General features: G+C 35.1%; 1 protein-coding gene across 5 annotated transcripts in view; it reads left to right on the top strand.

The window, feature by feature from the left end:
* The window catches only part of haf (leucine-rich repeat and fibronectin type-III domain-containing protein hattifattener), a 589,440-nt gene extending 567,137 nt beyond the window's left edge, over nucleotides 1-22,303 (top strand). For 4 of the 5 annotated variants that reach the window (XM_067766431.1, XM_067766435.1, XM_067766433.1 and 1 more), the window contains one exon: nucleotides 21,215-22,303. In XM_067766431.1, coding sequence (XP_067622532.1) covers nucleotides 21,215-21,344 — 130 coding nt within the window. In that variant the 3' untranslated portion in view covers nucleotides 21,345-22,303. The remainder of the gene's footprint in view (nucleotides 1-21,214) is intronic. The other variant, XR_010949699.1, reaches the window with a different exon arrangement.
* Nucleotides 22,304-27,947: the final 5,644 nt, after the last annotated feature.

Raw genomic sequence — 27,947 nt, forward strand, 5'->3', positions numbered from 1 at the left:
CCGATTTTTACCAAACTTTGCCAGCATAAATATAGCCACCACGAGCTTACAAGAAAGAATAAAGCTTTTGAATGGATGAAGGAGCAAGAAGTGGCTTTCCAAACATTGAAATAGTGTTTGTGCACTGCCCCAAAGTTGGCATATCCGATTCCAGAAGCAACGGTTATTCTAGATACAGATGCGAACGGATATGCTATAGGAGACGTTTTATCACAACTGGTCGATGGACAGGAGAAGGCAGTTGCATATTACAGCCGATCAACTGGAAAACCAGAGAGGAACTATTGCGTTACTCAGAGAGAGCTGTTGGCATTGGTAGAGTGCATTAAACATTTTCACAAGTACCTCTACGGACAGCGATTCCGCGTCAGGACAGATCACGCAGCGTTGAAATGGCTCGTGGAGTTCCGTAATCCAGGAGGTCAATTGGCACGGTGGATTGAGCTACTAGAAACTATGACTTTTCCATTGACCAACGAAAAGGTAGTACCCATCGAAAGGTTGATGCAATATCACGAAGACCATGTAGTTTAGAATCCAAACACTGTTCAAAAGCTGATGCTAAAGAAGACATTATAGATGTCCGGCTAATGACTATAACCTATACTGATGAATGTGACAAGGAACAACTAAGGAAGTGTCAGCTAGAAGATACAGATCTGTCACTTGCTATGCAAGGGCTCGAACGATACGAAAGACCGAATAGAGAGGAGATGTCAGCAGAGAGTCCTATTGCGAAGTCATATTGGGCACAGTAGAACAGTTTAGAATTGATATCCGATTGCTTGCATCGAGTAAGGGAGAGTGATGATGGTTAATGCAAGAGGAAACTGATAGTTGTTCCCGCTTGCCAGGCTAAGACTCCAGCTATTAGGAATGATACAGCTGTCAGATCTAGAAGCAGCAAGTGGCTTAAATCCTGGGAAGCTTCTAGGATTTGCCAGAGGACGGAGTTATTTTATAGCATAGGTCCAGAATTTTTATAGGGTTATTCAGTTTGGTCGTTAAAACAAACTTCTGGTAACACTACGGACTTATTCAGTCTATGTGAGGTCCTCATGGACCGGCCAGTTCAACGTAACCTAACCTCCAAGGAAAAGGATTCCTGGCATTCTCAATAAGCTACATAATGGTCCAAGTGGAGGTCATCTGGGAATCACGAAGACGCTCTAGAAAATTATGCAGAAATTCTATTTGATTGGTTTCCGTCAGTCGGTCACTAAGTTCATTGCCAACTGCGAAGTTTGTAGCAGAGCGAAAGGGCCCAAACCCCGAAGTCATGGCCAGATTAAGCAATATAACACATATGCACCATTTCGAAGGATCGCTATGGATGTCTCTGGTCTATTTCCTGCTAGCAACCGCTGTAACAAAGATGTACTAGTGGTTATGGATTATTTCAGCAAGTGGCCAGAGGTATACCCAATCCTAAATCAAGAAGCGGAAGTGTTTACAAACAATTGGGTTGCAAGGTATGGTGTACCAATGGAGTTACATTCTGACCAAGGGAGAAATTTTGAATCAGCTGTGTTCCAAGAAATGTGTAAGACATTGGGCATTTGAAAAACACGAACAACTGCATTGCATCCTCAGCCCGATGGTATGGTGGAACGTTTCAATAGAACTGTGGAGGAACTCTTAAGGAAAGTAGTGGACAAATTCTATAAAGAGTGGGATACACACATATCATTATTCTTGATGGCTTACTGATCGGTAGTGCATGAGACAACGGGCCAAACCCCGCAAAGATAATTTTTGGCAATGACTTTCGACTGCCAGCTGATTTGAAGTTTGGGATAAATGCCGATACGGAGAGAAATGCCAAGAAATCCACTGGTGTCTTGGAGAAAGAGATGAGGGAAATTCACTATCTTGTAAGACAACGAACCAAGATTATGAGTGACAAGATGAAAGCTAGATACGAAACGAAAAAAAGGTTTGTCCCCGAAATTGCAGTGTAATTGGGAAGGCCCATGCAAAGTTGTAAAACGGATCAAACCATTGGCAAACCACGAAACAAAATGAAAGTGGTTCAATTGGAAACGATTGCAGCGTTTAGATCTGAAAATTTGTCTGATCGGGACGATCCGACTTAGGTGGAGGGCAGTGTGGTGAATTTAAGCATCACTAAGCTGTTAGCAAATAAAGGCACAACAACAAAAACTTTAAAGCAAGCTACACTTGTGTACATGAACACTAGTGTGACCCTTATTTTTTTTTTTCACTTCGGAAACCCCTTAGATTTATTTCAAATTATATAAAAATTATATATAAACAATTTTAGTTCGTTTTCATAATTATTGGGCGTGCCTTGAACCCACAAAGTTTGCTAAAAATGTTAATTTTCTCACTATGGTTCGCTTCAATTGTTCTTTACTTCAGTAATATTTATTTTATAGAAAAATTTAGTGACAACTATTCTTTGCTCGTCTATTTGAAAATTTAATAAATTGATTTAAAGTGTCATACAATTGCTAAATATATGGTTATATCCTTTCTATTGATCGGAAGTTAATGGTCGTATTTTGCCCTCTGGCGTATTTCTTGTAGAAATTGATAATTGCGAATCTAAAATTAAAAATAAAATTGCGAATCTAAAATAAAATTACAGTGCAACAACAATAACTAGTGCATTTAAAATTGAATTGCATGCAACAACAACTACTGCAAGAACAAGTAAATACACTTTGCGCCATTACTAACTAGTTTGACACTTGCCAAGCGCTCAACTGCGCCACCTGTGTGTGAAGACATCTGTTCATCAGTTCATATTAAGGTGACCAGACGTTCATTATTGAATCTAAAAGTACCTTAAGTAAGACTTAATAAAATTCTTATATATTGCGATGTCTTTTGCTGCTCCCACCTCCGTTGCACCCAAGCGTAAACTGAGAACTGTTTCTCCAACTGCTAAGGTGGTTAAGCTTGATGAAAGTATCACTCTTGAGAAGGTCTTTGCCAAGCTGACCGAACTTGAAGTGACAGTTCAACAGCACACTGAACAATTGCGGCCTTTAATTCAAAGCGTAGCGAATAGGTTGACAGAGGTGGAAAATAAGCTTTCTAAGCGAATGGAGGAAGAAATATCAGTGCTTAATGCTACGATTTCTGAATCGTCTGCTCGAATCTCTGTTTGGAAGCCAATGCGATGAAATTTGAAGAGGACATGACAAGCATGAAAAATATGTCAGCTGGTGTCATTGAACAGAGTGCTGCGCCGGATATCTCCGCTGATGCGGTTGCTTTCGGCATCCCGTATCTTGAAGGTGAAGACTTAAAACGTGTATTTAACCTGTTGTGTAAATCTATTGACTTCCATTCTGCTCAAATAAGAGATATTTTTCGCACAAAACCTTCAAATTCAAATCCAAATAGTGCTATTATTATTAAATTTCACTCGCCTCTCGACCGTAACCGGACCCTGCAAGCTTTTCGTGAGCATCGGAAAAGAACAAAGTCGGCTATTCCCCTAAATCCTCTTGGTTGTGAGGGTTTTTTTCATATTTATGAAAGCCTCTCTAAAGAGAATAGACTTCTGCTGCAAGAAGCTGTCAAATTGCGACGAAATGGGAAGCTGAAGTCAGCATTTACAATTAGAGGTGCAGTGTATATGAGGAGTGACAGCGCTGCGAACAGCCCGCCAACTGCCATAAGCTGCGTAGACGACTTACATCAGTTTCGCTAGTTTAGTCTTAAGTATTTGTCCTAGTTGTAGTGAATTAATCTTTGTAAGGGTAGTTAAACTCAGTTATTGCACTTTCTCGATTTATTTACTTTCTTGTTTTCTTAAGGTTGCTTTTCACTTTTGCTGTCCTAATGTTGGTGGGTAATGATGCGAATAGCATTGGCGATAATAGTCTTGTACTTATGAATATTTTATGCAGTCGTCAAAAGGGTTTTAATGTCGTACACTTTAATGCGAGAAGCCTAAATATTGAGAAAATGGATCAGGTTAGGAGAACATTTGAGCAATCTTCGGTGGATGTTATATGTGTGTCAGAGACATGGCTTAGGCATGAGATAAAGGATGCGCACTTTGAGATAGATGGGTATACGATGTATCGAAATGATCGAATGAATAAAAAGGGTGGTGGGGTAGCCATTTACTGCAAAAAATATCTAAAATCGAGCATGGTATCCCATGCAGGCGGAGTTACAACTGAGTACTTGTTGGTTCAGGTGTCCAGTCCGCTGTCTAAAGTCCTCTTGTCATGTGTGTACAATCCCAATAGATGTTTTAGTGTAAATGATTTCTTTAATACGTTGTCTGTAATAGCTGTTGATTATGATGAAATAATAGTATGTGGTGATTTTAATGTAAATATGTTATCACGTGATATGTATAGCTGCCGTCTTTTAGATGACATGTCTAGTGTTGGTCTTTCTTTAGTAAATTCCTCTGTACCGACCAGATATGGGAATAATTGTTGTCCTAGTCTACTAGATTATTTTATTGTGTCTGATTTGTCTTCTGTCTTAAAGTTCGACCCAATTTCGTTTGTGTCTGACCATGATTTAATTTTCTGTTCCTTTGACATTACTTTTGACCATGGCAATTTAGTTTCGGTTCCTTCAAGTTTTCCTGACTATCGCTCGATCAATTTTAACAATTTGAGTACTGAGATGTCTAGGGTAGACTGGACTTATTACTGGAGCTTGCCATCGGTAAATGACAAGCTAAACTTTTTAAATAATATATTGTTATCTTTTTATAATGCTCATGTACCGATGCGCTCAGTTCAGCGAAAATCTCGATCGTGCCCATGGTTCAACAAAACTGCTCGTGACATAATATGTAAACGTAACAAAGCCTATGCAGTATGGAAACGGAATCGCACTGATATAAACTGGCGTTCATATACGAATATACGGAATGTAGCTACTGCTACTATAAAACATGAGAAGCAGGCATACTTTCGAAAAATGTTAAATTGTGAACTTCCTAATAATGTGTTGTGGCGTAACTTGAAGTCTTCGTGTACATGTTAAAGACAATCCTGATTGCTCGCTCGACCCTGAAGATCTGAATGCAGTATTCGTTAATTATGCTACCTCTTCCAATGTCCCAATCACCCACCCGATACATTGTCCTGTGAATTTTTCCCAGAAATTTGAATTTTGTGCTGTGTCGGAGCATGATGTGGTTAGATGCATTTATAAGGTACGCTCAAATGCTATTGGTGAGGATGGTATTCCTGTAAAATTTATAAAAAATGTTCTTCCACAGATACTGCCAGCCCTGACCCACATTATCAACCACTGCATCACAACCTCGTGCTTTCCTGATGTCTGGAAGATCGCATCTGTCCTCCCTGTAGCTAAAAATAAGTCCGCCTGCCGCCTAAGTGATTTTCGTCCCATAAGCATCCTTCCTGCGTTGTCGAAGACCTTTGAGAGCTTGTTATCAGAACAGATCCATGCTTATATTGACAAGTTCAATCTACTTTCCCCATTCCAGTCTGGATTTGGAGCAAAGCATAGCTGTTCAACTGCAATAATCAAAATCTTGGATGATATTCGGGCGCCCTATGATAGTAACAAGATAACTATGTTGTGTCTGCTCGACTTTTCCAAAGCGTTTGATTCTGTCAACCACACGTTGTTGTGCATGAAGCTAAAGTCTTATTTTGGTTTTGGGGACTCTGCCTTAGGTCTCATGAGGAGTTACTTGGGTGGTAGAGCGCAACGAGTGAAGGTGGGATCGCAAGTCTCTAGTCTTAAGAGGTTATCAAATGGTGTCCCCAAAGGTTCTATACTTGGACCGTTATTATTTAGCCTATTTATTAATGACATATTTACCACCTGCAGGTATGCTCAAATGCATGCTTATGCAGATGATATTCAACTTTATATGTCTGGAACACATGCGCAAGTTTCTGAACTTTGTGCCAAATTTAATAGTGATTTGTCAGCTATTTCGTCTTGGGCGCAAAAAAATTATCTTTCCATTAATAGTGATAAATCGTATGTGCTACCTATATCTAAAAGGCAAATTAACTCATCAAATCTACCAGCTTTATATATCAATTATAAGTGCCTTAAGTACGTGTCTAAAGTAAGGAATCTGGGGGTTGTTATTAACTCTAGTCTCTCTTGTGATGATCATATTAACGCTGTTATCAGTAAAGTTTACTACAATCTACGTAATCTACGAATGTCTGCCCCCTTCACCCCACTTGGAATTAGGAAGCGGCTTGCTATACATCTAATGCTACCAACTATCTGCTATTCGGATTGTATATACAGCAAATTAGATTCAAAATCGGCACATAAGATTGATGTCGCCTTTAATCATATCACGCGGTATGTCTTCGGGTTGGCTAGGTATGATCATATATCAGCGTGGCGAACGAGTCTCTTGGGTTGTGAAATATCTCAGTATCTTAAGGCTAGGAACTGTATATTTTTGTGTCGTGTGATTGCTGATAAAATGCCTACTTATTTATATAACTAGCTAACATTCTCTAGATCTGCTCGCATAAGTGACTTGATCGTGCCCAGCTACAATTATTTAAACTCTGCAAGACTTTTCTTTGTCAATGCTATCCGCATTTGGAACTCTATCCCCAACTCGGTTCGCAATAGCTTAAGTAGAAGCAACCTTAAGAATGTTATACTTTCTTTCTTTGGTAAAGTTTATACAAATTAGAATCTGAGTTTAGCTACTTATTAAACTAGTCAATCATTGTTGCAAAATGTCCTTGTCACAATTCTTGTGAAACTTATATATTATCACTTTTATTACTTTATGGAATAATATATACAGTTTTAAGTTTTAAAAAATTATACTCATTATTATGTAACCATTGTTGCACTATAAAAGATCATACAAGATCTTATTGTGCTAATACAGTCAGTAAATAAATGAAATGAAATGAAATGAAATGAAAATATCTCATGAACAATGTTGCTCTGTATCAGTTTTCTTTAACATTAATATTTACTTGCAATATATATTGTTTTTGTTCCTCGTATTTTGTGAGCATTGGGTTGTAGTCTTGCATCAATTTCATCGCTCGTTCAGCTCTATCGTTTACCACGTGAATTTCATTAACAATTTGAAGAGCAATTTTAAAATTACTATCCGCAAGCCATAAACTTGGATCATTTTTCGAAAATGCTGTAATGATCTTGAAGTCCCCATTCAAATATAGCTTTACAAATAGCAGACGCCTGCTCTCTGCCAGTTCCACTTTTATGTGCGGGCACTTCAAGTAGTTGCTCCGTACGCCCGCATGAAATTATGATTGGAAGTCTGTCAACTTTTTCATTCCCAGTAAGAGCTGGTAACAGCTTTGCGTCCCAGTACAAACAAATTGCAACAAGTTCGTTCATGTTGAAACATTCTTTTATATTTTTGAACTGTTCTGCGGTTCTTTATAGACGTTTTATTTATAATATAGTTTTGTACTTCAAGACCGACTGCTTCCACCACAGATAAAATTAAATGGACGGTTTTTCGATCACTGACCTTGGAAACATCTAAAGCGGCTGCAAGTTTTGGAGTCATTATATTTTTAAATCCTCTCATTTTTTTGGCTGGCGTTGGCATTACAGCTTCTCCTCCCAAGACCTGGTAAAGGAATTAAGTGTTCTGGTTATAGTTTTGTAAGGTAGCCCTGTGTGTTTCAATTATTTCTCATCTACGTTACTTATAATTTATAACTTACGTCATAGCTAGCAGCGATTTCGCGGTTATCGCTCTCCAAACTGCAGGAAGAAAGTTCAGCTGTTTCATCTGAATAAAGACGGTACAAATAAATATATGTTATAATATATTAAAAAAAATATACAATATCTTCTTACTAGAAGCAGCTAGTGCACGATCACTCTGTTCTTTCCATTTTAAATGATTCTGTTGACGTTCTTCTTTCTTCACTTACTGCTGTTTTGTAATCGATGCAATACATAAACCCCGGTCTACCTTTCTTTCTTTGATTCTCCAAAAATAATTTGTCCTCTGAATTTTTAATAAGGTCCAGTGCATTTGAACTTGCTATATCAAATAAGTCATTTAACTTCTCTGTCCCTTTGCGTTTCCGATTTAATTTTAGAATTTTTATTCACTTTCCTCCATGCATTATATAAATCTTCAAGTTTTATTATGCAGTGTTGCTTGGTTCTAGTGGGGATTTGAGCTTTATCCCAAAAAATATTCACTTCTTCGACCACTAATTTAGCACTCTCACGTAAATTTAATTTTACTGCTCGTAAATTAAAAAAATTATACCTTCATAACTTCTTTGTTAGAAGGTAGTTTACACCCACTTAAGGAAGGAGAAAAAAGCCTAACAAATGAATTTTTTTTTCACGCAAAATTCTTGATGATATGTCTAATTACTTTCAATGCACGACAATAAATGAAATGTAGTCGTCGTTAAGTAACAACTAAAATACCCTCACTAATGTAGGCAACTTATCGTTATTGTGAGGGCTTAGCCGAACTCCATAGCGCTCGACTATGAGGTGGAGCTCTTTAGGACTGGCATCTACGCCGTTTCGCCTCATAGGAGGGCGACGGGATGTCGGTGACCAAGAACTGCCAACCTCCTAACCCAGTGTGTTATGCGGACCATACCTATTGGACGATTTACAGCCAGGGGATAAATTCACCTGTATTCGAACGGAGCCTTCCCGACACCGGCCCACCTCGGGAAGTATTGATGGCCTTACCACAGTAAGGGGCGCTGCTGTGGCGGAAGGTTCTTTCCCGTATATAATACTAGACCCCTGAGCCCGCCTTGTCGGGCAGGTGGTCGTACGACCAATACGAACGACTCAATAAGGAAGAAGATAAGAGGAGGACTGAGTCACAAGCCAAGGACGACAAATACGCATTAAGCGATGCGTCGGACTCGGGGAGCAAGAGTAGTGCTGATTCAATGAACTCCGTGTTGGAAAGCCACACAAACGAAAACGAGGTAGAAGAGTGGAGAAGGGTACGGAGCAGAGGAAGTAAAAGAGCTCTCTCGCAATACCGTGCAGCACTAAGAATTGTCCAACGCCTGGGAGCAGTGGTCGACCGAACCGAAGTGGAGATCGAGCGCTTGGAATGGGCCCATGAGGCGGTAGAAGTAGTAGTCGAAGGCAGTTAAAAAGGTTTTCAGCGAGAAACTGGTGTGAAGATGATAGCGTGCGACAACATCGCGAGCTTGCGGTGGCTGGAGGAAGTGCTTCCAAACCTCCAAAGGCAAGGCACACCATTATAACAAAACAATTATATAAAGCAATATGAACATGTCTCGCTAATTAAATACAGATGATAACATAGATATAATATTGAACAACTGAAGTACTGTTAATAAAAGCAATATCTATTGTTACTAAGCCCATAAGCGCGCCTAAAACATTCCGCACAACTAGGATTAAATAGCGTACAGAATTAGTATGTTCCTAAATGTTGAATAAAATGAATAGCAACAAAAAGGCAATACTTAGAGACCAATTGCAAAGCGAGCAGCCGGGCATTCATATGGCTGAGTGGTGGTTAAAGGCATCTGTCTTTCCACTTGTATGAATTTTGGAGATTCGAGTTCAATACTCAGGTCCCGAGAAGCTAGCTGATGAAGAAGTGAAATTCAGAAACATGTCCTAGTAACCATCACCGTTTGTAAATTTTCAATTTTTCTCTATTAGCCGTAACCAAAGCAGTAGAAACCCTGGAAGAGAATAGTTTAAGCTGCAACCGTGTTAACTTTTATATTTACAGTCAAGCACCAATTAAGGCAATAATCTCGCATAGCACAATATCTAAATGGGTGTTAGAGTGTAAGCAGTCTCTGGAGAGAATCGGACCAGGGAGAAGCATACATCTATATTGGGTCCCAGGACATATGGGAATGAAAAAGCGGATGAACTAGAATGGGCGAGATTGAGCGAAGGCGAGAGGTGCACATATGAAATCACAAATAACGAGTTAACTTTTGTTCAAACCCACTCAATTTATTTATTTATAACAATTAATTTCAAATTTGACCCAAAATGTGTTTTGCATTTCCAGATTTTATGCTCATTTTAGATATAGCACGTCTTATACTGAACAAAAAATAAATAAATTTGCTACAAAGATATTATATTAAAATTTGTATATTGTCTTATATGCTAATTTATTTCGATATTTCTTATTTTATTTTTTTAATATTATCTTTTATTTCAACTTAGTTTATTATTATTTAAATGCAACTTGATTGCATCGGAGAATTTCACGTTGTATATTAAACGAAAAAAACGACCCAAAAACGTTTTCGATTTTAGGTCGAAATATTGTATAGGCCGTATGTTACCCTACTATCTATACACTAATACACATATGTACATATTCGTACGCGCCAAATGGGGAGAGAGCTACTGCCTCGCTCATTTTCAGTTCAAATAAAATATTGTTTTCCATTGTTGCCACTTACCTATATTGGTCTATACCAAAATCTTTAAAAAATTGTTCTAAAATAATTGTTAGCGCACAAAAAAACTTTAAAGAGAAGTAATAACTTAACCGGCCTATTTTTTGTACAAATTTTACTTACACGTAAATGCATAGGTCTTTATTTAACAGATTCTTTGTTTTTTATTTTAGTTGCTTTCAAAAAAATATTAAACCACAAATAATGAGTCAACTTTTGTTCAAACTCACTAAATTTATTTATTTATAACAATTAATTGCAAATTTGACCCAAAATGTTTTTTGCATTCCCAGATTTTATGTTCATTTTAGATGAACAAAAAATAAATAAATTTGCTACAAAGATATTACATTAAAATTTGTATATTGTCTTCTATACTAATTTATTTTGATATTTCTTATTTTATTTATTATATTATCTTTTATTTCAACTTAGTTTATTATTATTTAAATGCAACTTGATTGAATCGGAAAATTTCACATTGTATATTAAACGAAAAAAAACGAAAAAAACGACCAAAAACGTTTTCGATTTTACGCCGAAATATTGCATAGGCCGTATATTACTCTACTATCTATATACTGATACGCATATGCATGATTCAATCATAAGAGGTTTGCTCGACAGACACATTTTTTGACAATTGCAGCCATTTTGCTCCCAAATCGAATTGACATCCGTTAACTGTGTTGTTTCTTTGCGAATTTTAGAAATATTAGTAGTAGAAATAGGAAGCAATCAGTTTACAAATCCCCGATAAGTACTTAACTGCATAATTCCTTCGAACATGTATTTTAATTTTATGATGAATTTATTAACTATGACACGATCTATTAGTGTAGCTGAACATAGGTTTTATGAAAAGTACGGACACCAAGGAATCGTGCACTTTCGATTAACGTAAAAATGTCATTAGTAAATAATGGAGATGCCATAACGGAATGGACACATTCGTCATGTTAACTTATTCAGGTAAAAGTCCAAAACAGGAGTCTACTGCTAATAAGCGTCCAAAAATATCGAAAAAGGTGACCCCGACAACAGTAATCCTAAGGCGGAAAAGAAAAATTGTATTTCTGTCCAGGGATTTTTGCAGTTGAAATCGGCAATTTTCATGTGGCTGTTGGAATGTTTTTGTGCACAGTAAAAGATATAAAATGATTTTGCACGCATTTAATTTTGATACCACCTCATTGGTGGACCGGTCAAGGTAATTTTTTATACGCTCGGCTGAAGGCCGCCAACGCAACACGGGGTCAATTTTCGGTTTTTCGTCAATGTCTTTTCAGCGAGCTAAAACTTTTATTTCCGCCTTCGAATTATTGTTATCGAGGTCAATACGCGTCTTTTAGACGCTTCTCTCGATATTTTTGCGCGCGTATTAAAAATCGACCTTCTGTTCTATTAATTCCGTATGTTCGGAACATTCATCTCCATTTAAGAATTTTGAGAATCGGTTTATATTTGGAATATTATGCATATACGGACCTCGTGAGGTAGTATCAAATGAACGTATTTCGAATATTCTAAATTAACGGTTTATCCGGAACGTTTCCGTGAATACGTAACGGAAAAGAGCTTTCGGAAATTTCAGAATAAAAACGTGAATGCTCCCTGTGTAGCAGGACCGTTCAAAAGGTTAACTCTTCTGTCAAAGTCAAGGCCGGAATATAAAGTTCTAAGACAATAAGCCATTTTATTTTATTTTTGTGTTTGCCAAAATATTTTTCAACAATTTCCCAATTCAGGATTTGTCACAAAACCGCCCTATATTAGAGTTAGTTTGAAGAACGCTTCATCTCAGAATGCTTTTCATTAACTCCCCCTTATGACAAAATGCATTGAACTTATGCTCATGTGGGGAGATTTGGAAACAAATTTTGAGGTAGTGCATTTTTGAATAAAATTCTAACGTACGGCATTCTTCAAACAATTTCTGAAAGAATGACCAAACCAACATAACTTTATCAATTCACGACATATTTAGTAGAAAATGAATTATTCCCCCAAAAACTTTTGGCGTTTACAAAATTTATTATCAGTACTAATATAGTACCAAAGATACTTGTCTACTACAATTTCACTAAAGGGGATTGAATTATTCCCCGTTTTCCTTACTTCGTAAAAGCAACCCGGCCAGATTTTTCAATTTGGGAGTGTCAAAGATCTGTCATCATTGAAGAACAAACCTCTAGTAATTGAATCATGAAGCATATGTACATATTCGTACGCGCCAAACGGTGAGAGAACTATTGCCTCAATCATTTGCAGTTCAAATAAAATATTGTTTCCCATTGTTGCCACTTACCTATATTGGTCTGTACCAAAATCCTTAAAAATTGTTCTAAAATAATTGTTAGCTCACAAAAAAACTTTAAAGAGAAGTAATAACTTAACCGGCCTATTTTTTGGACAAGTTTTACTTACACGTTAATGCATAGGTCTTTATTTAACAGATTCTTAATTTTTTATTTTAGTTTCTTTCAAAAAAACATGAAATCACAAATAATGAGTCAACTTTTGTTCAAACTCACTAAATTTATTTATTTATAACAATTAATTGCAAAGTTGACCCAAAATATTTTTTGCATTTCCAGATTTTATGCTCATTTTAGATATAGCACGTTTTATACTGAACAAAAAATAAATAAATTTGCTACAAAGATATAACGTAAAATTTGTATATTGTCTTTTGTGCTAATTTATTGTGATATTTCTTATTTTATTTTATTGTATTATCTTATATTTCAACTTAATTTATTATTATTTAAATATAACTTGATTGCATCGAAACGAAAAAAACGACCCAAACACGTTCTCGATTTTAAGTCCAAATATTGCATAGGCCGTATATACTCTACTATATTTATTATTACGTTAACTTTCTTCGATTATAATATGCCCATTACATTAATTCGAAAATGTAAAATTTTTGGCTGAAAAACTTCACAAAAGTTGAAACTGTGCACGTGGCCCCACTTTATAAATTTTCAATACGGACAAAAACAGCTTGGCTGAATCGGAAAATTTCACGATGAAAATGAAACGAAAAAAACTTCACAAAAACGTTTTCGATTTTAGGTGAAAACGGCAACCGGCATCATAACGCCTTTTTCCCATTTCAAAATTGCAAATGCTCGCAGGCACCAAACGGCGAGAGAACTACTCTCTCACTCATTTTCAGTTCGAAAAAATATTGTGTCCCCATTGTTGCCACTTACCTATATTGGTCTGTACCAAAATCCTAAAAAAAATGTTCCAAAATAATTGTTAGCGCACAAAAAAACTTTACAGAGAAGTAATAATTTAACCGGCCCATTTTTTGGAAAATTTTACTTACACGTATGAGTTAACTTTTGTTGAAACTAACTAAATTTCTTTATAACAATTAATGGTAAATTTGCCCGAAAATGTTTTTGCATTTGCAGATTTAATCCTCATTTTAGATAAAGTACGTCTTATACTGAAAAAAAAATAATAAATTTGCTACAAAAATATAACATTAAATTTTTTATATTGTCTTTCATGCTAATTTATTTTATTTCTTATTTTTTTATTATATATTCTTTTATTTCAACTTAGTTTATTATTATTTAGATGCAAATTGACTTAATCGAAAATTGAAAAAAATACAAATTGGTCGAATTTCGACCACAGGCGATACTAGTCGGTGATTATTCTGATTTCGTTTCTTTTGATGTTACTGCACTTTTAGCAGAAGCTATAGCCACGCCCAAAGAGCAAGCTATCATCTCATTTACTTGAAGCCGCTTTGTAGTACATTCTTTGCACTCTGCTGGCATTTTTAATGTAGGTATATCTTTTCAGTATATGACAACGATATGCAACAATGTTATATTTCTAAACTAACTAGAATAGTAAAACTTATACTTATAACTTTACATAGCGGTTTTGTGCGTTCATAAATATAAAAACCTATTCTACCGTGGTGGCAGCACTGCTACGTAATTATTCCACTCTTTCTTTGTGTGCCTTTAGCTTTGCTTCTTCTATCATTCGCTAATATCAATAAATAAATATTTGTCAGCGCTAATATTGTGCGCTATGTTTATGATAGAGAAAAAGCAAAAAACACAAAATAGAGAGGGAAATTATCAACGAAAGCGTAGCACGCAGTGTTGCCACTCTACCACTATAGTGGTAGATCTACCACTATTTAGGCTAAAATCCGGATCTACCACTCCTACCACTTTTTTTAAAAATCTACCACTTTTTTATTTGCCTGCATTTGACTATGTTCTTTAAGTTGCTCACAATGACCTAAAATTTAGGTTTTTAAGTATGTTGAAAATTAAACGTATAGCACACTCTGTATAAGTTTTTCAAATTTTCACCAAAGAAATATGTGATTTTTATAATACTTACGTACCTTCGAAAGAACTTACACAATTTTATGTAAAATTTAACTTTATTGGTGGGAAATTCGTGCCAAAAACTTTGTAATAATCTGATTTTTCGACTGCTGAGTGGAATATCGCCGTATCTCTGCCGCCGTTTCGAAAACGCCCTATCCCAGAAAATTTTGGAATATCGCCCTATTTCAGAACTTGTTTAAAAAACGCTCTATCCCAGCTTAAATTTAATAAATTTGTGACATAATCTGGGACGTTTATGAAAAACATTTTGGGCGTTCTTCAATCGAGTTCTGAGATAGGTCGTTTTCAAAAGAAAAACTGAAATATGGTGTTATTGAAAAACATTCTCAGATAGGGCGTTCTCGAACTGGCAGCCGAGAGACGAGCGATATTCCACTCAGCCGTCGATTGCAGTATCCGATGGATGCCTTCGATATCACGGATGTAAGTTGTAAGATTTAAAAAATAAATTGCACAAGTCTATTTCATTAGATTCGGGCTATTGGTATTCGTTGGATACCATTAAAGTAATTTGTTTCTTTAAGTTTTCTTAGTACTGTTATTATATGTTTGAACTATGTGTTATGAAAAATGGAATATTTGGAGACTATAACTTAACTTTAGTCGTATCCACACATGGTAGGTTTAAGTTCTTAGTCGGTAGTTCGCATTTGAGTATCAATTTCAGCTGTTAAGGTTTTTGTACTAAAAAATGTTCAAACTTTTAATACTAGTTCTTTGATACTTATTCAAATAGTTTATTGAAAAAACGCCTAAAACTACCGACTACTTACTTCAGAATTAAAAACTAGGTGAGAGTCCCACTATTATTTAATTATATTTTTTTATTTGATAAGGTCTAAAGTCTATACAGTATACACATACGATTCATACAGATGTTTATATGTATGTTGTTAATGCACTTGAAGTTGTTATGTTCGTTTTAATGGTTGAATAATAATAATTTGAAAAAAATTGGTTTTAATGTTTTTGAAAATTCTACCACTATTTTTAGGAGATCTACCACCCTTTTTTTGAAAATCTACCACTAAATAGATTTTAGAAGTGACAACACTGGTAGCAAGAAGAAGGTGATTTGACAAATTTTGGTGTTCTCACCCGTGCTCAGCTTATCTGTAGGCATCAGTATATGTATGTATGTGCCGATGCTAGCAGCGCAGTGGTTGCTGTGAGCAGCGTTGACAGATTGACGACGCCGTCGTCATTTTGACGATTTTCAAGTAGAATGACGCTTGGACGATTTTGTAATGAAAAATGACGATTTAAGCCAACATTCCGAATTCGTTTTCTATTCTACATAGTTGCGCCGGTAAAGACTGGCTTAATGCTTTCTGTAAACGACACAAGGGCAAGTTAAGTATCCGTTCTCCTACTGGAACTTCGATTGACAGATCAAAAGGTATCAATAAAGAAAATGTTAAGATGTCTTTTGATTTGCTTGAGGAAGAGTTTGAGAAGCATAAATTTTCAGCCACTCACATTATAATGATGAGCCGGGCTTTCTCTTGCGCAAACCAAATTTTCAAAAGTCGTTGGAAAGAAAGGTAAAAACCAAATCGTAATAAGTTACATGAGTGCTTCTGGAAATGTTGTGCCCCTTTACTTCACTATTCCTAGAAAAAATCACAATGATCAGCTCATGAAAAAAAGGCCCCCTGGCTCTTGATCTTCTTACCATTTTTCAGGTTGGGAGCAGCTTGACATATTCACAATGATTTATTCATTTTCTCGAATTCACAAAACCAACGATCGGCTAAAGTACATTTCTACGAAAATAAGTTCAGCACCGCTTTTAATTCAAAAGAAACTAGGAATAGGATCAAGAAAATTGGAATTGGCAAATCCAAGGCCGATCTCTCTGTCCCCCCTGATGTAGATGTTAACGATATCAATGATAGTTTTTTAAAGTTATCTCCCTCGGTTGCTAATGTATGTATTGACAACTACGGTGATCGTGTAAATGTTGATGCTAGTCCCCTCGAGTTTGTTCGTGTCGATGACTGTGATGTTCTGAAAGCCATACTTTCTGTGAAGTCCACCGCTATAGGCTTAGACGGTATATGTGCAAAATTTGTGAAAATTATTCTACCCGTAATCCTGCCCCATATAACCTATTTAATAAACTCTATCCTAACCACCTCTGTCTTTCCAAAATGTTGGAAAGCTGTTAAAGTTATCCCCATTCCCAAACAAAACAAAGAGTACAGGCTGATAGCCATACTGCCTTTTCTTTCGAAGGTCTTTGAGCGCATCCTACATTGGCAGATCGCCACATATGTGCATGTAAATAAACTTTTAACGGACCATCAGTCCGGTTTCAGACCAAAAAGAAGCTGTACTACGGCACTTATTTCTGTGGTAGAAGATATATGGGAGCGCAAAAATGATAACTTTATGGCTTTCCTAACCCTTCTTGACCACTCTAAAGCCTTTGACTCTGTTGACCCTACCCTACTATATAAAAAGCTGGAAAACATGTTTAATTTTTCCAGTCATGCAACCAACCTAATCAGATCTTATCTAGACGGCAGAACGCAGGCAGTGTGTGTAGATAATAGAAAGTCAAACTTATTAGACGTTTCGCGTGGTGTATCCCAAGGGTCAATCCTTGGTCCTTTGTTGTTTGTATTGTATATTAATGACTTGCCTCGTGTTCTTAAGTATTGTGACGTCCACATCTATGCTGACGATGTTCAATTGTATACGTGCTGTCCTGTCGATTGTATGAGTTTATGTATAAGAAACTTGAATCAAGACCTTAGTCAAATAGGTGTATGGGCTTCCATGAATGGTTTATGTCTAAATCCTAGAAAGTCGAAGTACATTGTTATCCCTAGAAAGCCGCTAGCTACAAATGGCTTAAACAATATTATGTTTGAAAATTCTGTTATAGAAATCTTGGCATAGTTTTTAACAAAATATTGTCCTGGAGAGACCATATCTTTAGAACCGTAGGAAAAGTGTACGGTATGCTCCGTACACTGTGGTGGACACAGTATTTCACTCCGCTACATATTCGACTACTTTTATCCAAAGCGTACTTAATACCTACGCTTCTCTACGGCTGTGAGATTTTTTCTAACTGTGACGCTGTGAGTAAAAAGAAGCTTAATGTTGCCTACAATAACATTGCTAGATAAGTTTACGGGCTGAATAGACTTGATCACGTTTCCTGTTATTCTGCAAAGTTGCTAGACATTTCTTTTGACAGCCTTTTAAATTTTAGAACACTTATTACCTTGCATAAGATAATCTACACGAAGGAGCCTTATTACCTATATCGAAGGCTTCAATTTCTTCATTTTGCGAGGACAATGGTTCTTGCACATGTTAAACACCGTATGCTAATTTCTGAACGCCAATTCTTCGTTACTTCGATCCGTCTTAGGAACTCCCCTCCAGCCAGAATAAGACAAATAAGTAATGCACTGCATTTCAAAAAAGAATTAATCTTGTTCTTTAATTGACTCACCTCTCCTTTCTCAACTGACTCTCTTTACTGATCTTCTATCCGTTTTTCTTGCCACCTCATATTTCCTCAAAGGATAGAACCTAATATTATTACTGTACTACCTACCCTTGCAATGTCCCCTTTATTCTTATTTCTCTTCTGTGTCCCTAGGCTAAGCTCTTTAAAATTTATTGTAACCATTAAGTCTTATTTTACAAATTATCTATTGTTTATCTAAGTTATTGAAACATTTTTTGAATTTTCGCCTTTGTTCTGTCACTGTTCTGATTAGCACTATAAAATAATTTTGTCAAATTTTTGTGTTAGGAAAAAAAATGTAATAAAATACAAATACAAATACAAAACGAAAGAAGATCCAGTAATGTTGATTTTAGATGGACACTACAGTAATATATATTGAAGTGATCAACTTAGCTCGTGAAAATGGAGTGCTAATGATATCATTGCCTCCGCATTCCACTCATAAAATGCAACGGCTAGACAGAGCATTCATGAGCCCACTCAAGACTTATTACAGCAACGAACTAAACCGTTTTATGAGAGAAAATGGACGAAAAGTTACTCAATTCGATTTAATTGGTCCATTTTCCAAAGCGTATTATAAAGTTCAGACTGGCCACGTTGCAGTTAACGGTTTCAGATGGAAATATTTTTACTGATGCAGACTATATTGCTGCAAATGATATGTATGAGCACGTAACTGCCGAAAACTGAAGTTTCCGAGCAATATAACGCAACTTCGGAGACTAGACGTACTCTTACTTCACCGACATCTAATACAAATCGAGTGACTTCTCCATAACCTGTGGCATCAGCCAGTAAAGGAGTCGATTCACCATGGCAGATTTTACCATTGCCAAAGATCAGTTGGAAGAAAGCTTTCGGAAGATCCACGAAAAAGTGAAACCCAAAAAATTAAAAAAGAAAAGAAAAATTAAAAAAGAAAAGAAACCTTCAAAAAACCAGCAGCGAAAGCTAGAAAAGCTGAATGTGAAGAATTAACCAGTGAATCGGAAGTAAGCGTCGTCTACGCAGAATCGAGCCAAGGAGATTTTGTTTAAATGCCTCCAGACGGAGCAATTTGCTCCCTTTGCGAAAAGTTATGGAAGGAGGAAAGAAATATATCAGAATGGAGTGCTTGTTTACAGTGCGTTACGGTTTGGGCTCATAACGTCTGCATTCCCAAAAAGAAACCAATTTTTATTTAGAATCCAATTTTTATTTGATTATTAATAGTTTTTAAGCAATTTGGTATTTCCAATAACTTATTCATTAATTAATATCAACGAACCAAGGAGGCATTTTATTTTATCTTTTTAGGAGCTATTTATCTTTTATTAATAAAATTGGTAAATTTTAAAAGAAGTTATTTAATATTTTCTTTAGTAAAACTATAAAAAAAAACAAAAAATGTAAGGCGCGATAACCTCCGAAGAGATCTAAGGCCGAGCTTCTCTTCCAATTTGCGTCGTGCTCCTCTTGATTTTCCCTACAAATTCGCCGGACGGGACCTACATGTTTTATGCCGACTCCGAACGGCATCTGCAAGGCAGATGAGTTTTCACTGAGAGCTTTTCATGGCAGAAATACACCCGAAGCGCTTGCCAAACACTGCCGAGGGGCGGCCCCGCTTAGAAAAATTTTCTTCTAATTGAAAAACCTTATTTCTAAAATTTTGATGTTGCTTTGCCCGGGGTGTGAACCTGGGGCGTAAGGTGTGGTAGGCGGAGCACGCTACCATCACACCACGGTGGCCGCCATTTAGTAAAACTGATCTGGTTATTATTCGGGTTAAATGGTATATTATACCAAATTAGCCTACGTACCACATTACCCACCAATCACGTACCACATTACCCACCAATCACCCGAATTTCGTCTTATAAATTGTAAACTGTTGGTGGTATACAACTTTTGATATAGTACGCTATAGATGATATTTTACCAAACAAAAGGTGAATTGGGCTATTGGTTACGTCAAAAGTATCCAAAAACTAAAATAAACTGATACATTAAAAGAAATATTGCTGGCCCAAGATTATTTAAAATTTAATCACTTTTCCTGTCATAATACTGAACCCCAAATAAATATGCTAAAAAAATGAACGCGAAACCTAAGAAACTAAAATGATATAGGAGGTTCGATTCGAGCTCAAAGAAAACAAAAAAAAAAAGAATTATTTTTAAAATGACTGAAAACAAGTACCATTTGTATGTAATACAACATTTATATTTTAAGACGTTTTTGTTATTTACAAAATAAAACGAAATTAATTGAAAACGATTTTCTGTGTTGTATGTGGCAACAAAAAATAATCAAAGACAATTTTCAGAAAAGCCCTTTTAAAGTTAATATTGTTGAATGAAATCCGGCGATCTCATTTTGGTTTCCGGCGAATACAATCGTACGTCCCCTGGTAATAACCCAACTTCGTCCTAACTCAACTTTGGTTGTTATTGGTTGTTGTCATATATATGAGGATTTTTGACGATTTTTTGGGCGGCGTCTGACGACTTGGGAAAAAAAATATGGCAACGCTGGCTGTGAGAGCAGCAGCGTAGGTCTGTGCTTTTGCAAATCACCAGCTATTGAATTTCTCCGTACTCCTACCTGCTTTTGATCTGCCTTGTTGTACACAGCCTCCAGCACTTGTTGTTAGGGTTGCACCAATTCTTCTCCGTCTTGCAAGCGGTTATTTACTATTATATTTTTTATTACAAACGCGGAGCAAAAATGTATGCGACCGTCACCGTTTGTTGTTTTCTTTTGTGATAGATGCCCACCAACCCTGTTGTATGCAATTATCGCACGGCCGTTTACATTATTTAATTTTCAAATGTTGACTGGATAAATTTATCAATGTAAACATCTTTTAATTATACAACTACATAAGTACACCTTTAAATTACTCTACTAAACCAATTTTTTTCTTATTCTTTTGTAGTTATTCGCAGTCTGGTTCTTCTCACACCATAAACAACTACTGTGATACATCTGACAATTGGACTGACCACGATATGGATATATACATGGCAAGGAATCCAACAACACGCAACGGCCTTGTGCCGTTATGAGGGCAGTATACACTATCCTGATATATCGAAGTTGTACTAAAATTAAATGAAACGACTAGTTGATATTTCAAATACAGTTGGATTAACGACACGGCAAATAATGTCGCTAGCCCCATCAGCAACAAGCTTTAAGCAATCGAATACGGCCATATCGACATATTTAACCATATAGAAACAAGTTACAAAAGAGTCAGATCACATGAAGTGAGCCCCCTTTACACTTCATGATATAAAAGTTATTAAAACATAATTATCGAAGTAGTCATACCTAAAAATCATCCCACAGTTTTTTAAAAATTTTAATTCAAAATCAATTTTTTTAGAACTAAAATGTTCGGTACTTTAAATTAAAAAATTATTTAAAAAAAGTATTGAAGAAAACTCAACGAAATTTTCAGGAGTATAGTAAAATATCTATAATTATATATTAAATTCTTTTGCAAATTTTATTTGTTTATTATCATATTTTTTATTAACTTTGAAATAAATATATTGGAATTTTTATGACTTCGAATTATTTTTAATAGTAATACGCGTTTTACATTCAAGTTATTTATTTCAAAAGAAAATGTCACTGCCAGTAATTCCTTTAAAAAATATAAGCTTTTATATGACAATAACCAAATAAAATTTGCAAAAGAACTTTCTAAAAAATTATAGATACTTTACTATAATCGCTGAAATTCAAAAATAGTTGTTTAGTTTAAAGTACCGAACATTTTTATGGTAAAAAAAATTGTTCTTAAATTCAAAATTTTCAAAAACTGTTTTGGGGGTTATTTTTAGGAAAGAGTACTTTCGATAATTATGTATATACAACGTCCATATTCATGCAGCACTGATTTTCTTTATTCTATGTTCTTTGTACACATTCAACTTGTTCAAATGAAATCGTTAGTGACTTGCTTTTTAACTGCATTCGAGTAAGCATCTCAATAAATATACATATTATAACTAAAGTAACTTGTTTTTCTCCCTTGGGTACCAGAAGCAAGTGTGGTATAGAAAGTGTTCTAGTAAATCCAAAGATATCTCTAAAAGATAATAATATTATATCCCAAGAGATATAAGTATAATTTCAAGAGGTTATGGGACCAGGTGCAAATTCCTTGGAACCAAGTGCAAGAATAGTTACTGTTTCGTGGCCACTAAGCTTTTTTAACAGCCAGTGTCTATGATACGTATTAAGGGTTTGCTTGCTGCCGTATCCCTTGAGCGATAACAAGTCCAAATAACGCTTGTATCAGTAATCCAAAAATGAAATAGAAAATCGAATACGAATGTGAGTTTGCGTTTATCTTATTAACGCAGCCATTTCGAACCACCAAAAAACGCCAAGATGAATGATGATAAACGACAAGTTTAAATTATGTTGAATTTATTGCTTGCTAATTGTAATATATTTTGACCATTGTGAATCAAACTAAGTGTGATATCTTCTGCATAGACGTCAAAATTCCAAAGAGATCATCTGATTCGTAATTGACTATCGCTGTCTCATTCTGTATCTCTTTCTATCACTGAAGATAGGCGGCCCTATGCGCCGCCATATTGAACACCCTATCAAAACGCTAAAAAGTAGCCATATTGAACATCCTGTCAGGCAGTTGGCAGATATGATATCACACTTAGTTTGATTCACAATGATTTTGACTTTATAATACAAAATAGTTCTATGCTTTAATTTTGTTCGCGCCGCCGCACAGTGTTTCGTGTAGAACAAGCTAGCTGGACAAAATTTTTTATGAGATTTTCCGTTTCATATGCAGTCATTTATTACAACTACGTCATTTTTTTCAGCCATATGTTCTTTTTTTTATTTTTTTCCAAAATTTTACTTCATATGCATACATTTGCTTATTTCATATACAGTAACTCATGTGAATAAGTGACATAGATCCAAAAAAAATTTAAAGGAGTCAAGAATATTACTTTATTGTACTTAAACTGAATGGACTACAAATCTCAATACTCTAAAAAATTCTAAAAATTCGGAAATTTATGAAAATTCGTCGAATTCTTCAAACATTTTTTAAATAAATTTTAAATATTTAACGAGCTCGAGGCCATATACATATATATATACATGTATATTCAGATTGACGATCTGTTTGCCATTGTGAAAACGAATTCAGTGGAAGACATGATAAAGATGGATTACTACCATATCTAGATACGCTGGTAGTAAGAAAGCATAATAAGTTATCCTTTGATTGGTACAAAAGACCCACTGCATCGGGCAGATTGATAAATTTTTATTCAAAGCACGACAAATCAACCATAGTCAACACAGCCAAAAACTTTATCAAGAGAGTTTTATCAATCAGTGATACGATATACCATGGAAAAAATATAGAAATCATTACGAAAATTCTGAAAGACAACGATTTTCCTTTAGGTCTAATAAGAGGCTATATTCACGACTATTTTACAAAAGCTAACACCAATCAAACCTTTAATGATAAAACTAATAAAATATATAAGACATCCACGCATGTTCCGGGGCTATCAAATAGAATGAAATATTCCAAAATATATGACCGTGAGAGATTTAAAATAGCATTTACTTATAATAATACCGTCCAGAAAATATTCAGTAATACAAAAAGCAAAATAGAAAAATATGACAAATCGGACGTTATATACCGGATTCCTTGCAAAAATGACGGGTCCTACGTATGCCCGAAGGTATATGTTGGTACAACTAAGTCCAGATTAAAAACAAGGATTTCCGCCCATAAATCAAATTTAAAAAATCGCGACCACCCTAATGAAAACAAAACAGCTTTAAGTCAGCATTGCAGAGAAACCGGGCACACTCCAGATTTTGAGAACGTAGCAATAATGCAACAGGAGAAGCATTACAACAAAAGATACACACTTGAGATGTTGTTTATTATTAACGAACCGAGAGAGAAACGAATGAACTACAAAGCAGATACGGAAAAATGCGCGTCGGCATACCGCCAACTGATCAACAGGAGCAACAGGAGAGCACTATGAGAGTTTCGCCTATTATTTAGTTAGTTTAATGTATTGCTGTTTGTGTAAAAATTTGTTTACCATTATTGTATATTTTTTGGATGTTTACTTTTTCGGTTCTATTGCCTTCTTGTACTTATGTTTAATATTGTAAAATTAGTCGACAAGCTACACCCAAGAGTGTAAGTTTATAAATAGGTTTTTATATTATTTATGATTTTAATGTTTCATGTTTGTTTTTTACAGTCTTGAGAATGACCTCAGATTGAGGTCGAAATATCGACTAAATAAAATTTAAAATATATACATATATATAAAATCTATCCGGGTTTTAATCTGAATATATATGTATATGGCCTCGAGCTCGTTAAATATTTAAAATTTATAAATCTAAGGCCGAAAATAATCAGAAGATAATATTTTTTAAATATAATTTAGTTTTTGTTATAGATCTTGACAAATTTTCTTATGGAAAATAAGTTAAAATATGAAAATTCGTCGAATTTTTCAAACATTTTTTAAATATAATTTAGTTTTTGTTATAGATCGTGACAAATTTTCTTATGGGAAATTAGTTAAAATAAATTTGCGAAAGCGAAAATTGTAAGAATTGTCCAAAAAGGGGTGTCTACTTATTTATGTGAGTGACTGTACATATGTACATACATGATTTGTATTTATTTGAATATTTATCCTGGCACTACAATTTTTACAAAATTATTTTATAGTACCAGTCAGGAATGTAAAAGTGAATTACAATAATAATAATAACAATGTAAATATTTAAATTAATTATGTGAAAATTACTTATTACAAAAACTTAAAAGTAAAGTATCATACAAAGTAGAAAAGACAATAGATTTAAATTAAATAAAACCTGATCCAACAAAAAGTTATAGGGTAGGTTATCTTTTGTTTGTTTAGAAAAAATAAATTTAATTGGACGACAATACATGGTAGAAGAAGGTCGAGGATTCTGCCAAACAATTTTACCTTTTTCATCCTGTAATTGAGGAGGAACGAAAGAAAATATAAACAAAAACTCATCAGTGTCAGAACTGCATGTAAACTTTTGCTTATATGTACTATGGTCAGAGCTTCCATCGCAACTCCACTTGCTGATTAAAGTATACGTCAAGTTTGTAGGTAATAAACTAACAAAAACTTCTTGATTTGCTAAAACTAAACGCTCAACAGTTTTATCTAATACGGACTGGACTTTAATTTCCGCACGTGTTTCACCCACATCAATTTCATTTGGATAGCATTCTACCTTAGCTTTTCTTAGACTATAAAATTATGGATAAACTTTATGGCCTGCCTTGATGCTCCGCTTCCGAGTCGTTTTGTACCTATGGGTCGTCGACTTGCTATCTACGTAGTATGCTAAAGCTTCTACATTGCTCAAGCATACTGCATCTGGCTCACATGTAATCTTTGTTCCGGATATTTGAGTGGTTTCCTGTGATTTTTTTATAATGTTAGCAACATTTCTGTTGCCGGAATACGCGTTCATACTTCTGCCGCATAAAGTAATTCACCAGGACTTCTAGATTGCAAGAGGTCATCCACTCGACGCCGTTTGGTTTTTTCACTGCAGCTAACAAAGTTCTTCTTTCGTCTTCCGGGGCCGAGGTTACCTGAAAAAGTGGTTGGCTGGTCTGGTAGCAACTTTGAATCAACCGTTATTGTAAATGTGAAGTCTGGACCCGAAAGTCACTCCGAGTTTTTATTCAAAAATCGCTCCTTATGTCTTCCACAAGTGTTCCACTTTTGATCCAGCTTCGACGAATATGCCGATATTTGTAAGCTTAAACTTTTTATCGAATACTCGGCTGCTTCGCTTAAATCGTACAAACAAAAAGTACAACAAAACTCAATAATTCTTTATATCTGGTTTCTTTCGAATGTTGAACACAAATGTCAAAAAACTCCGTTCTTGGTACGGTTATAACTAAACTGCCTTGTGTTGTTGATTTTCCGACAGGATGAATACTTGATGATTGTTGTGCTGCCATCTTAAGTGTCGTTGATCGTTCTGATTTGTTATCAGTTGTGCAGTATTTATATTACATTCAGGTATTAGCGTAGATGCTAACAAATGGGGTTGTTTTGTGTAGCGTTCCAGTGTGGTTATACCTGCATTAGGATTGCTTTGTATGTACCTGTTTTTATGGCTTGGTGACTGGTGCGGTAGGTTGTGGCAGGTTGAAGTCAGTGATCTTCGCCTTTTTGCTTTTGGTGTGCTCTTGTTGACCTTGCGCGTTTATTTTTGTGTGTTATATGGCCAAGTGTTTGTTCCCTGTACCTGGGAATTGGTTTTGCCGTTTGTAGATCAGCTTTAAAGGTTCAAATATCTCGTCGGATCTGGTACGTACATACATCCTATTTTATATGTAGAGATAACTAAATCTACAAAAAAAAATTAAAAATAGATGTGCAAAGAATTCGCAATGGATTTTCTTTTGACTATTAGAGAATACTTGCGGCTATAACGTATGTAAAATTTAGCCCAGATGTCCGCGGATGTATGTAACTTTTTTGTCCATAATAAAAATATAGAGAAAAAATACCTTTTGTTCTTAATAACGGAATGTTAAATATATTGAAAATACTCTAATTGTGAAAGAATTACTATTAAAAAATTTTACTTACCTTCGAGCTTAGAATCCATCAAAAAAATTATATAAAAGTGTTCACTTAAAAGAAATATGAACCTTAATATTCAACAAGAATTTTGCAAATTAATCAATGCATTTTACGGCCACTCCTGCCTTCTTACTTCAATTACTCAATATATATGAGCAGAAATATCAAAAAAGAGCAAAAATCCCGTTATTTTGTTTGTTTTCTTTCCTTTCTCATTACACTTTTCTTGGAATAAGAACTTTGTTTTTGTCCAGCTAGCTTGTTCTACACGAAACACTGTGCGCCGATGCGAAATGGCAATTCCAACAGAATGACAGTATAAGTGACATAAGTTGATTTACATGACTACTTAATAGTTCGCTCTGCACTTAAATTGCCATGTATTTGCAATTGAATCAGCGGTGGTTGATTTGTCATATGAAGGTTAGGTTAGGTTGAACTGGCCGGTCCATGAGGACCTCACATAGACTGATTGATCCGTAGTGTTGCCGTAAATTTGTTTTAAGGACCAAACTTACAACAAAAATATTCGGTACTTTAAATTAAAAAATTATTTAAAAAAGTATTGAAGAAAACTCAACGAAATTTTCAGGATCATAGTAAAATATCTATAATTATATATTAAATTCTTTGCAAATTTTATTTGTTTATTTTCATATTTTTTATTAACTTGGAAATAAATAAATGGGAATTTTTATGACTTCGAATTATTTTTAATAGTAATACGCGTTTTACATTCAAGTTATTTATTTCAAAAGAAAATTTCACTACCAGGTATTACCTTAAATAATATAAGCTTTTATATAACAATAACCAAATAAAATTTGCAAAAGAACTTTCTACTACTATAATAGCTGAAATTCAAAAATAGTTTTTTATTTTAAAGTACCGAACATTTTTATGGTAAAAAAAAATTGTTCTTAAATTCAAAATTTTCAAAAACTGTTTTGGGAAATTATTTTTAGGAAAGAG

Source organism: Eurosta solidaginis, chromosome 2, assembly GCF_040869045.1.
Source record: "Eurosta solidaginis isolate ZX-2024a chromosome 2, ASM4086904v1, whole genome shotgun sequence".
Classification (NCBI taxonomy): domain Eukaryota; kingdom Metazoa; phylum Arthropoda; class Insecta; order Diptera; family Tephritidae; genus Eurosta; species Eurosta solidaginis.